The following is a 13444-nucleotide window of genomic DNA, read 5'->3' as shown; positions in this document are numbered from 1 at the left end:
TTCTATTGATGCAGCTGAGAATTGCATTGTCCTTTTAGCTGCCACATCACACTGTTGACACATGCTCAACTTATGGTCTACTAGGACTCCCCCTTTCACACATAGTCTCCTTAAGCCAGGTGTCCCCCATCCTGTATCTATGCATTTCATTTTTTATTTTTTTTTGCCCTAAATGCAGTACTTTACATTTCTCTGAATTGAAATTCATTTTGTTATCTTTGGCGTAGCTTTCTAATCTATTCAGGTCATTTTGAATCTTGATCCTGTCCTCTAGGGTATTAGCTATTCCTCCCAATTTTGTGTCACCTGCAAATTTGATAAGCATGCTCCCTATTTTTTCATCCAAGTCACTGGCTCAGGTCCAAGCTATTTGTCAGACCGTATCTCCCTATATGAACCGGCCTCCGAAAATTACTTGGAGTACCCAACTATGTTCCATCAGCCGTCTTATGGCTCGAAGCGGGTTGTCATTCAGTTGAATGCACTGCTTGGACGTGGGCCTTAAAGTATTGGCTGAAACTTTTCTATGTGGGCCCTGAAGCAGGATACCTGCAACTCGTAATGAAAGAAAATTATACCACCCTTTGGTCTAAAAATACCCAGGAAAAATTGCAGAGAGTGGGTTTCTCAAACAATTTCCTCATTACACAAGATCTACCCAGGGCGCAGCAGATTCTGGTACGTCGTATAAAAGATATTGATATTCAATATTCTCTATCTTCTGCCCGCATCAGTTTAGGGCTACAGTTTAATTTTGAGAGGGAGGCATTTTATTTGCAAAATCTGACCATCCCAAAATATCGAGCTGTGTTCACTAAAGCAAGATTTAACGTTATTCCCTCAGCCGTGGTAGAGGGTCACTTTAAGGGAACCCCCTACCACGAACGGGTTTGTCCTTGTGGTGAAGGCTCTGTTGAGTCTCTAGAGCATGTCCTCTTTTTTTGTATTTTTTACAAGGATGAGAGGCTAAGATTAATTTCTCCTCTCCTGCTTAAGTTTCCGGGTAGACCTAACAATTGGTACTTGGAGTACCTGTTAAATGATTCTAAGAAAAGCAAAACGGAAGTAGTGGCAAAGTTCCTTTTCTCTGCTGTTAAAACACGTAAGATTATGACCCAAACTAAATGAACAGCCTTATCTTGTATATTTTGAATACCCAAACAAATATCCATTTTGGCTTTGTGTTTTACGGCTTAGTATTATCTAATGCATCTGTGAGTGCTTCTGTATATATACAAATGTACATATTAGAAGTACGTCATGAATATCTAGCCCCATTTTAATAAGCTTTATATGTTTTATATGTTTTATGCGTTTTATACACACTTTGTTGTCTAATGGCCTGTTGGCTGAAATAAAGATTATATGATCTGCTCTAGAATCATTCCGGGTAAAGTGCAGTGTGTTTATTTAAAAATTAACATTAAAAAATTAAAATTAAAATTATGGCAACCATAAGACAACCCTATCATGCGGTTTTCTTGCCAAGATTTGTTTAGAGAGGGTTTGCCTTCACCTCCCTCTGAGGTTGAGAAAGTGATTTGCCCAAGGCCATTCAGTGGGTTTCCATGGTCAAGGGCAGATTCGAACCCTGGTCTCCAGAATCCTAGTCCAGTACACAAACCACGCTACAGCTCTGTGCTGTATTCCTTGTTAATTCAGTGCAATAATTGTACTTGAGGTGTCCCTAGACACTTGTGGATTTCCCAGGAGCATTTTTGGACAAGAGGCAATATCCAAGAGGTTGGATAGTTCTATCCTTACAGAGTACAGTGGTACCTCGGGATACGAAATACCCAGGTTACGAATTTTTCGGGATACGAAAAAATCCCATAGGGATTTATTGTTTCGGGTTACGAAAAAACTCCGGCGCTGTTTTAAATGGAGCTGCGGCAGAGCCGCGGCTTTTTTCCCCATTAGCGCCTATGGCAATTCGGGTTACGAAGGTTTTTCGGGTTACGAAATTAGCCGCGGAACGAATTAATTTCGTAACCCGAGGCACCACTGTAGAAGCTCACTGTGATATTGCCTCATATCTTGAGGCTAGTCTGAAAGTAATTCTTTCTCTGAAGTTAAGCAAGCATTGGTCTCAAAAGTACTGACTGGAAAACATTTTGGATACATTGCACCTGAACAGCCTGAGATCCCTGGAGGAACCGTTGGGTAGGATATAAATATAACAGCAAAGTAAAATAGCCTGTAGATTAGTGTCATTTCTAAACACTTGCCTGCTTTGAGAAGATGTTTCTTCCCCATAATGATGATGGTGACTTTGCTTTTCCCTTAGGACAGACATGCTGTGACACAGGTGGTGCTGCTGGACAGAAATGAAGGAGAACTTGAGGACAGAGTTCCTAACAGATTCCCATCTTTCCTTTTCCTAGATCATTGTCATTTAACAACCTAACCAGACTGGATGAAGGGAGCTTAGCTGACCTGGGTGGACTGCAGATACTCCAGCTCAGCCACAACTTCATCAGCCATATCGCAGAGGGAGCGTTCAAGGGACTCAAAAGCTTACGTGTTCTGTACGTGTTTCAGGTTTTCCATTTTTGCTTGGCCAGATTGGCTCACTAGGACAATAAGTAGGCTTTTGATATTTGCATGTGTTCTTTCTTAATAAGATCCAAGCCTAAACATGAAAGTAAGGTTTGCTATGGGCCTGCAGTGTTACTAATAGAGCTTGGGAGATGATATTTCCCCATCCCACAATTCCCAGTGTGCCTTCCCAGTTTATGTCTGGTTTCCCATGTTTAATGTGACAGGGAGGGGAAGGAGAACCTCTCATTGTTATTCTACCACTGTATTTGGTCCAACTATTTGTCTTCAGTTTAGATCTATAGGAGCTCATGTGTATGTAGTTTCTTCTTCTTCTTCTTTTCCCACAATTTATCTTTGCTTTTAATGCCTTGAGATTAGGCATGCACAATTACTAATCCTCCTGTGTTGTGAAATCGTTAGAGCTAGTTTTCCAGTTTAATTTTGTATCTTGAGCAGTCTATACTGTATGTGGAAGTAACTTTTCTAGTCAGAGTAGGCAGGATATAAATAAATAAATACAATTATTTTAAGGCAAATGAACAACACTTAATACTTTTTTAAAAAATCTCTTCAAAACCTTGTTAAAAGTTTTTGTCTTAATTGAAAGGAAGCAAGAGATTTGCTCCTTAGTTACCAGCCTGCACAGTTATTTATTCCTTCTATTGAGCTCAGTGAGGAAGCACTTTATGTTTCTTTGCCTTTCCCAGAACCACTTTTCAGTCCCATGCATGCTTTCAGAAAGCTCTTCTCCTAGGCAGCTGGCACAGAAAAGAACGAAAGGCTTTTCCAAACCGAAAAGAGTGTTTGGATTGCAGCTAATTCTTGGTCCTCTTTTGTATCCAAGTGCCCAAAGAGCATAGGGAGGGTGAGAGAGCAAGTTCTAATTGAATCAAGAGGAAGGCCCATCGGGTTCTGCACCTGGTGAAAAAGAGCTGGGCATGCTTTAATTATAGCCTATTGTTGACGAGCCTTTGGTGGGTGTGAAACTGCTGAAATGCGAAACTATTCAAATAGAGGTCATACTCAGGGACCTCACAGCAGAATGATTAACAAGGCAGTATGCTTTCAGGGCCAGCCAGCCAGAAAGAATAGGAAATTGGCAACAGGGGCTGGGAGAAAAGCAGAGTGAATGCAAAGAAAACTGGACTAGAATATTGAGTCCCTATACTTTTTTGTGTGAAAGTATGTTTTGCCCCCTTTCCTTGGTATTAAAAAAAATCTCAGGCTCTTTTGGAAGAATTAGCATAGCAACCAGCTGTGGTCTCTCTCTTGCATTCTCTCTCTCTCTCTCTCTCTCTCTCTGTGTGTGTGTGTGTGTGTCTGCAAAGGTCAGTTGAAATAAATAAATAAATAAATGGTGTGCTGCAAAAATGTCACTTACACCATACACTCCTAAAATATTCTTAACCAGTCATTGGATATACACAATTGAGGTGAAAATTACCCCTGTAACATCAAAATACAACAAAATCCAAAATTCACAGAAGAATAATACCTTTATCAGCCAGACAAAATGCACAAAATAACATGACACAAGCTTTCGAAGCTCCGCTGGCTTCTTAGGGAAAAGTTGTATAAAAAATCATACCAGAGAGAAGGGTGACAATGGTAGAGTCACAGGCCTACATTTTGTATTGGATGTTGTTTCAGTTATAGTTTCAGTTGTACTGCATGGATTTCAATGCAGGCAAAGGCCATGCCCCTTCTTGGCCAAGTGGGGACCAGGGACAAAGGACAATAAAAGACAAGCGATAAAATGTCAGTTCCATGAGCAACAGAAAATTAACTTCCCTTGAGATCCAGAATGTCATTTCCCTGCTCCTTTCTTTAGGCATTAACAACATTGCATTTGTCAAAAAGTCCCTGTACTATTAAATCTGGAAAAACATTTAGGTACTGTTTAGGTAAAATTTGCCAATTGTAGTTCAAATGAAAGTGTTTTTACCTTTGTTGGCGGTAAAAACCTCAAAGAGTTAAGTCTCATGAAAGTTATCACTTGGGGTTGGGAATTTATTATATTTTGCTGCATGGCCAACCTGGTTGCTCCTGAATATGTTTCATCTAACATCAACAAAGCTGAAGTTTACTGGTAATCTTGCTGAGGGAGCCTTGGCCTCTCAGGCAGTGGACATTTAAAGGCTTTGCCTTCTTTACTTAGACATCGGTTTTTGCCCCTTCTCATTGTTTCACCAAAGTTTATACTCCATTATCAGCTGTTGGTTTGCAATAATTCTATGGCCTCAATCTGCACAGCGATTTTTCTAGCAGCAGCTTTTGTGTCACTGTGCCTAGCAAGACTCTGGTGTGTAGGTTGGCAGCTCTCAAGCTTCTTTCCAGTTATAGTGATTGTAGCTTTAATTGTTCTTTCCCTGATTTCTGTGTAATTTGAAATGAAGCTCTCTTTCTTCTGTTACCTTGAAGTAACAAAAAACAGCTTAGGCACCTGAAGAAGAAGAAAAAAAAAAACAAATCCCACTGTAGGCAACAGAAGATTCACTTTGGAAGTCTTCTTTGACAGGAAACAATACTGAGGAGGACAGGTCTAGCCAGCTAGAGTTAATTGCCCCTGTTTTTCCTACAAGTATTGGGCAGTTCTGACAAAAGATTTATGCTATAGACATCAGAGACAAAAGAGGGAGGCCTTTGGTAAACTGTCCTTAAAGGTTACCATTCAGCTCATTTGGCTCACAAACTGGGAAATTGATTGCAAGCTTTCTTTTGTCTTCTTCTCTCCAGGGATCTGGACCATAATGAGATTTCAGGCACAATAGAAGACACCAGTGGGGCTTTTACAGGCCTGGAAAACTTAAGTATGCTGTGAGTAGCAAAGATGTTTTGATTTTGTTTCTTAAATGGTTGTTTGGTTTTTGCAAAAGTTTTTATCTTAAACCCTTTCCCTTTTTCTTCTTCATGCACTTCATTCATCATATCTTCTAGCTGTAGGATGGGAAAAATTGAAAATATGTTGAAATCATGGATGTTTATAGGCCCTATTCATTCAGTGGCGTGTAGATATTTTTTTATTATCAATCCATATCTTGGCAGCAAAGTCAGTATTGTTTTAGAGGAGAGTATTATTTTGCTTCGTATCTTCTTCTAGACAAATTCTGTACAAAGTTTGGAAATCACCTTACATTGCCAATACATGGCTTGGCCAGCAAGAGTAGTAAGAGTGTGAAGCAGGGCCAATGACCCTGCTCTACCACTCAAACAGTTGTAGTTGTGTGACACATAGCAGTTGGCAAGGGGCCTTGTAGAATCATTGATGAGGACTAGATTTATGACACAGCTCAGCACCAGAATCTGGCATTAATAAAAGAGCTGGGGATTAAGTCCTGCAGTACCCAAAGTGACTGTAAAGAATTGTTCCTTCTCTTTAAGGAGCTGTCATGAGTTGGATTAGAAAGAAGGCGGAAGGGGCCAAGCCAGCCAGGAGTGATGTTGTACAGAAGGAAACTGATATTTGGGGCATTTTGAGATAGGCATGAGGTGGGGGAGACAGCCTCCATTACTGCCTTTCAGAATTTATTTAATTTTCTTCTTACAGCTTTTCTCCCTGTTGCTAGTCTTTTGGGGGATGATCATTCTTCCAAACTGGAAATTGCTAAGACCTTCAAAAGGAATTTAAAAAAAGGCTATAGACTTCTCCAACTACTGAAGTGATCCCACTCTTTTCCTTGCTTTCCAGGAAAACAGCCATAGACTGATAAGTAGCAATGACAACAAAATATTAATGACTCTCCCCGCCTGCTTTTTTTTGCCGGGGGGGGGGGATATTAATATTTTACTTAAGGCACCAAAGTATGAGCTGCTGTTGTTAGTACAGAATCAGTCACACTAAAAAGCTCTTTCTATTTAATCTGCAGTTGCATCTACAATTGCATCTGATGTAATTAAACACCCTCCCACACACACCATATCTCAATACTTAGACCATAGCTGTTTGATTATTGGTGTTTTATTCCTCAGCGCATTCCACCTTTCATTAAAAGGCCATAAAAATCAACTTTCATATAGCAAACATCACTTTTTGTCAGGCAGGATCCTATGTTTAAACTGTCAGCCCAGCAGGCGTTTAAATGTATTAGCATAAGGAGGGAGGAGATGAGGGGCTGTGGATAGCACACTTAGGTGGAAACCTTCAAATGAATTAATAATTACTCCGGTGCTTTGGAGATTGCTTTAAAAGCTGTTTCCCTTTTGATCTGTTGTGGATAAGTGTCTGAAAGGGTTTCACAATGAGCATTGCAGTGCCTTGTTCAGCATATTGAAGGTGTTAAACTGGGAGAAAGGGGCAGGCCGAGTCACTAGACTTCTCTGAATTATAAATGACGTTCTCCACAATGGAGAAAGCCGGCCTAAATTAAAACACTGCCTCTGAAGAGTGATCAGCAAACTTACGCTGGCATAAAACTGCTTGAGTGGAATCACTGGGGAGCCACAATTCTTTCTCTCGGCCCACCTCCATATTAGGTAGACATGTTCTTTATATACGTAAAACATTTATATCTCTCTTTTTAGGGAATGCATTGGCTACTACAAATAGGTAAAATATAAATCTATTTTTTTTAAAAAAAGAAATAAAGTGTGTATATTAAAACACATTGAAATTGCTTAAACCAATCTAGTGGCAGCAACAGCTGAAAACTCTGCCCTGTGATTAAAAGCTGTTTCAAATAAGAGAGTTAAATTGGAGCCAGAATGAACAAAGTAGATTTAGATGCCTCTAAGGTGACATGACTGAAAAGGGACTGTTCCGGCTAACTACAGTACTGATCTTTGTGGTGGTCATCTTCATAAATAGCTAGGTTTACACTGAAGGGTAGAAGGCCATTGTTAAGTAGCGGTAGCCTTCTTTTATATATCTGGAATTAGGAGAAATAGAACCTGACTGCTCATGTATAGACACAAGACAGTGTAGCAATGTCTTAGAAGATTTGTCTGGCAGAAGGCTTAATATGACTTAGACGAGCGTTTGAGTGCATGCCCATACTACATCAGATACATAGCACAGAGTCACACCTCTTTTTTCACTTAATTACAGGCATGGTGAAAGTATGTGTGTGTGGTAGTGGTGGTGAAGCAGGGAATATAGCATGTGTGAAGAAGAGGCTTAGTGAACCAGGCATGATTAGAATGCTCAAGGGAAAAGTTCCCATTGATGCTATTGGGAATTTCACCCCTAAGAATTGTAGCTTTTGAGAAGGGCTGATCTGATCATGTTTGAGGTAGGATGAAGAGATATGAAAGAGAGCCTGCTTGGCGTGGTGGTTTGGGTGTTGGACTGTGACTCTGGAGACCAGGGTTCGATTCCCAGTTCAGCCATGAGACCCACTGGGTGGTCTTGAGCAAGATACATTCTCTCAGTCTCAGGGGAAGGCAGTGGCAAGTCTCCTGGGAACAAATCTTGCCAAGAAAACTCCATGATAAATTTGCCAGAAGGAATGTACTGTACATACACACACACTCACTCATATAAAGAGATATGCCCCTGCCCACCATGTTCTATTTTCCTGGTAAGTATCTCCATTTCTCCCACCAACCCAAAGTACTTGGAGATGTTGCTGCAGCACTCATTAGGCATTAGGCACAATGTATAGCTTGGCCCATTATAACTTGGGGGTCGGGTTATTTCTTTTTGGCCTGCAGCCAGAAAGCAGCACACAGGGTAAATGGGCAGACTTCTTTTGTTCCCAAGAAGACAGTGGTGTGGTATTTGCTTTGAGCTAACAAGCATCGTATAGGTCGCTACAATTCTAGCTGCAAAGCTTGGGTTGGGACTGTATAAATCAGTTATGTGAGAAGCAATATCTGACTATATTTTTCAGGGTAGGGTAAGGGCAATAAAAGGCACACTTAACTAAGCATACACCTGACTCCATGTGTTCCCTACTTTTTCCAGCATTATCTGACTTTAATTGCATTTCTCCCTTTTCCCATTGAATTGTGTGAGGGGGTGCAGCTCCCTTTTTCCATCTGTTTTAGTAGTACTGTCCTGAAAATAATCAGTACAAGTGCTAAGAACTCTCTTGTCAGAAATTTGGCTTTGTCACAGATCTGCAGTTCTCAGTGTTCCTGTGAGAAAAACCATGATAATTAAATCATTTTTAAAAATGGAATATCAAGTGTGTACATGACCTCATTTCAGCACAGCTTAACACTGGAACACAAGGAATAGCCTCTTCTCCAAACATTGTCTTTCTCAGAAATTGGAATTATTACTATGGGGGACATACAGTTCCCAGAAACTACCAAGTGTCACTCAAAAGTAATTTTCCTGAATTCTGTTCTTTCTTACAGGATTTTTTTAAAATTCTTTTTTAAAAACAATGTAATACTGGATTGTATCTAAGGTTCATAGTCTACTTTGAAGGACAGATATGTGAATTTATAATGTCTTTGGCAAGTTTTTATTTACCAAATAGCAACTTTTAGGATTAAACTGAAGAGCAGCTTTGAAGCGCAAGCATAGCAAGGGTTGAGTTGGTTTGCCAGGAAGAGCTGGTTAATTCAGCCAAGATACAGTTCTCTTTGCATTGTTTGCCAGTTCCTCATCTGTTCCACTAGCTTTGACTGGGTGTGGCTATGAACCAATATGCAATGAAAGGCATTATCTCAAGGATAATGGGTGTGTTCTTACTGGAAGTGGTTATACATGCAGGATACTGAATATAAACTGCTGAGATTATTTTTCCGCTTTTCCTACAAGCAGTTTAACCGCTCTCCATACTTGGATCTTCAATTCCATTTTGAATGGAGATTTTTATCTGGATTAACAAATTAGCTAGTCAAAATATCTACTTATCTCTACGAATCTCTAGGTCCTTTGACTTTTGGTTAAAGTTGACCATAGCGTTGCACTGGAGGTCCGAAAATTGCTAGAGAAAACATATTAATAATATCCATGAATAATCAAACCCACAAAAGCCACAAATGTGGAGGGACAAGTGTACAAATTTAGTACCAAAAAAGGACCACACATTTTGTATGTTGTATTTTAGCCTGGCTAAAGCTGTTTTGCCCTCTTCTGTTTAGTAGTTTGTTTATGAAAGTTGGCACTATCTTGAGCAGCAACACTTCTTGGTGTGTTCTTTCACTATAAGAACAGTTCTGATTGGTGAGGGTCTAATTATTGCAGAGCAGAAAGATCTTGCATAATGTGAGCTTTTGAAGCTTCTTTATCATGGAGAGATGATACAATCATGTAGGGGAAAGAAAGAGATGTTGTGGTCCCAGTGTCTACATTTTGCCTTAAGATGTTTGCTATAGAAAGTATTTGTACATTCAAGGTCAGGTCACTCATGGCCTCTAACAGGGAACAAAGGCTGTAAAACAGAGGCAATATAAATTGGCACTTCCACTTTTAAGCAACCCCATCAAAAAGCCTGCATTTTGCATCTAGCTATTATCAGGTCTCAGGCTATTATGACAGAAAAGTACAGCTAGTTTCTTGCAAAAATCTGTATTGACAGATGTGGAGATAAATATAGGTGTTAAAGCAGGCAAAGTCATCAGTTGAAGCTGAATTGGGTTGCTTTACCTGCTGCTGGAAGAGGTTATATCCTGGAGGAGGGGGGAACAGTTCCCAGTGTATGACACAAACTGCACTTCCTGATGTGTTAGATCTCGCTGTTTGCAGCAACATTAGATAACTTCATAGCAAAAACACTGAGGAGTAGCTGTGTTGGCCTTAAAACCAAGAAACAATAAAATCCAATATCCTTCTTTGTTTAGCTCACTTTTGGGGAGCCAACCAAAAGGTGTAAAGTACATCATGCTAACTTTTGAGGCCTCACAAACTTCAGTCAAAGATAAGATAACATGTAGGGGGAAGATATGTTGTGGTCTTGACATATAATGTGATTTATTCATATTTCTTTCTCAGTTAGATATGTTGTATCCTGTTTTCAGGGCATTGCCAACTGTGTAGTTTTGTTCTGAAAAATTACTTCTATAAATTTTTCATTATATTGATACAACACTTTTGAGATACTGTTGACCTTCACAGAGTGCTTTATACAAAAATCTGATGATTTCACAGATGTGTGTCATGGAGTACTGTATGGGATGTACAGCAAAGTAGAGAGCATTATGCTATGCATTCCGTGAGGTAATAATTCACAGATCCATTTTCACACTGTTTACCTGCAATTCCATTGCACCATTCACAGATGATGTTCTCAAGATGAGGAATTTTCTTGACCCTGGGATGCTCCCATATTCTCACCATGCCATAATTGTGATTCTTTATACAGTGGTACCCCGGGATACGAATTACCCAGCTTACGAATTTTTCGGGATACGAAAAAATCCCATAGGGATTTATTGTTTCGGCTTACGAAGGTTTTTTCGGGTTACGAAAAACCCCCGGCGCTGTTTTAAATGGAGCCGCGGCGGAGCCGCGGCTTTTTTTCCATTAGCGCCTATGGCAATTCGGGTTACGAAGGTTTTTCGGGTTACGAAATTAGCCGCGGAACGAATTAATTTCGTAACCCGAGGGAGCACTGTACACTGGAAAAAGTTACTGAGATACACTTGGTAATGAAAACTGAAATGCAAAAATGTTTCCAGGCCCTATAAATACTTTCCTGAATAAATTTATTGCAGAATTGTAATCTTTTACATTATCAGGAATCAGGAGTGGCAACATCATATTTAAAAAACAAACAAAAACAAAACACCAAGATAAAGACTAGAAATCAGATATGATTAATAGGATAAAATCCTTCAAACTGTCCCAAAAAGGTATCTTCTGTGACAGTTCAGCTCCATCTGTGAACTACAGCCCTAGAGAACAGAGTACAAATCCCCACTCAGAAATGGAAACCCACTGGGTAACCTAGGACAATTCACACAGCCTCAGAGAAAGGCAATGACAAATCTCCACTGAACAAATCTTGCCAGGAAAACCCCATGATAGGGTCACTATAAGTCAGAAATGACTTGAAGGCACACAACAATAACAACAATAACAGATGCCAACAGAATCAGGAAAACCTTAAAACGTTGTCAGGATGATGGAAGTTCTAGATTTGAAATTAAGGAGGCATACAAGAGGAGCAAGCACTCTACATTAGATTTTTAGGTTCATTAAGTAGTTTGCCTTTTTTTAAAAAGTAGTCCTCTTACAGCAGAGAACATGGAGTACACTGCAATAATATGTTTGAGAGGTAAGAAGGCAAAAAACAAACAACAAAACCCTAAACAAAGAAGAAAAGCAAAAGTAAAAGAGAAGTAAAAGACCCACATATAATGGCTTTCTAAATCACATGACGTTTGAGGATATGTGAATCATGATTTTAAACTAGAGAAGCCAACAGTACCAACATTTGGTCATCCTGGCTCTCCAGCCTGCTGATTTAGTGGGCCAGTACTGTCGTATTTTCTGTTAATCCCAAAATGGCTGTCTAAACAAGACGCAGATTCCTCTCTTGGCTCTGTTGTGGGTTCTTTTGGGAAGTGATGTGTCATCTAGTAATAGCAAATGAGTTAATGGATATACGTACAGTGGAAACATTCTCTTTCTAAAACCACTTCCCCGTTATGTGCAATGTGGGTATAGAGCTTGCCATTCAACTGCTAAAATCACCTAACATTTAAGAACAGAGTAGAATATCTGCAGTATGCAGGTTTTTTTTTGGGGGGGGGGTTATGTTTTTATCAGGTATTTATGCTAACTCATTAGAAGCATGGCTGGAACATAAAGTTGTTAAGCAGCAGGTATTGCTTGCAAGCACCTTTCAGTGCTGCATGGTGGGTAGTTATCATTGGATGCCTTAAATAATGTTAATTTACACATATATAAAGATGCCTTGGCTATCTGAACACACTGTGATAGGTTTAGCAGTTTTTTGAAAAGGTTCTCCTCTTCACCTCACCCTCTGCCCTTCAGTTTGAAAACATTATGGGGTTCCCTGAGTACTACTGGCCTGTATTGTAAAGCATTTATTACTAGCTGTGAAAAGATTAGGAGTGAAATGTGTTGAGACGAGTCCAGTGTCTACTTTAAAGTGCTTTCTATCTGATAAGGGAAGGTCAACTCATATTCTGACTCCCATTCCCCAGCAACCACAGCAAACCTGCCTTTTTAAAATGCAGTACAGAGTGTCCTGTGTAAAGCTATCATCGCTATTAAGTTCTAATAAAGATAAACGTATTTAATTTCAGTGAAGGGGAGAGGGTATGCATACTTCAGCTTCCTTAATCTCCGCAGATCGTATTCCCAGCGCCTTACATGGGGATGTTTCATCAGATAGAGCCATGCTAATTGGGGTCTTTTCATTTTCTTTTCTTTTACTTCCCCACCCTCCCTCCTCTGCTTATCTGACGCTGGGTGTTTGGAAACTGCAGAACTCTGTTTGGAAACAAGATCAAATCTGTAGCCAAGGAGGCATTCTCAGGCTTGGAGGCCCTGGAACACCTGTGAGTAAACCCACAATGCTTTGCAATTTTGAAGAGAAGTGGTTGGGTGGGAGAGGGGAAAGCCTGCCAGAAGTGGCTGCTGGAAAGGCCTGCAAGCAATTTAATAGTATCTTTGTAAGCTGAGAAGCCAGTCCATTTGTGAGAGCCAGCTGCTTCCTTCTCATTATAAGTCAGCTCCAAGTTTGCCTTTTTTTCCTGCCAGGAAAAGAGTTATAGAACACATGGCCAATTTGCATGCTCTTAATTTTTTTTTAAAGTGCAGTGCATTACCTCTTATTTACTCAGAGGCATAACGAAAATTCTAACTTGGTGGGAAGCGTAACCTATTCCCTTTCTCTTACATCCAGTTCTTCCTTTCCCAGTGTCTTTTTCTCCATTGTTCTTCTCCACCTGGACCTAAGTATTATACATGCAGCAAAGAGTGAGAAAGTCAACATATTACTACTACAGGAGTGGCTCACTGTTGTTGCTTTTCCCCCTG

The 13444-nt window shown here is 40.0% G+C and overlaps 1 protein-coding gene across 2 annotated transcripts in view; it reads left to right on the top strand.

Moving 5' to 3' along the window:
- The window catches only part of LRIG1 (leucine rich repeats and immunoglobulin like domains 1), a 158855-nt gene that overhangs the window by 122033 nt on the left and 23378 nt on the right, over window positions 1-13444 (top strand). For both annotated transcript variants that reach the window (XM_042451930.1, XM_042451929.1), the window contains exons 8-10: window positions 2385-2528; window positions 5278-5358; window positions 12892-12963. In XM_042451930.1, the coding sequence (XP_042307864.1) occupies window positions 2385-2528; window positions 5278-5358; window positions 12892-12963 (297 nt within the window). The remainder of the gene's footprint in view (window positions 1-2384; window positions 2529-5277; window positions 5359-12891; window positions 12964-13444) is intronic.

This window comes from Sceloporus undulatus, chromosome 2 (assembly GCF_019175285.1).
Source record: "Sceloporus undulatus isolate JIND9_A2432 ecotype Alabama chromosome 2, SceUnd_v1.1, whole genome shotgun sequence".
Classification (NCBI taxonomy): Eukaryota; Metazoa; Chordata; class Lepidosauria; order Squamata; family Phrynosomatidae; genus Sceloporus; species Sceloporus undulatus.
Note: the sequence above shows the minus strand (reverse complement) of the source record. Positions and strands in the feature narration are given on the sequence as shown.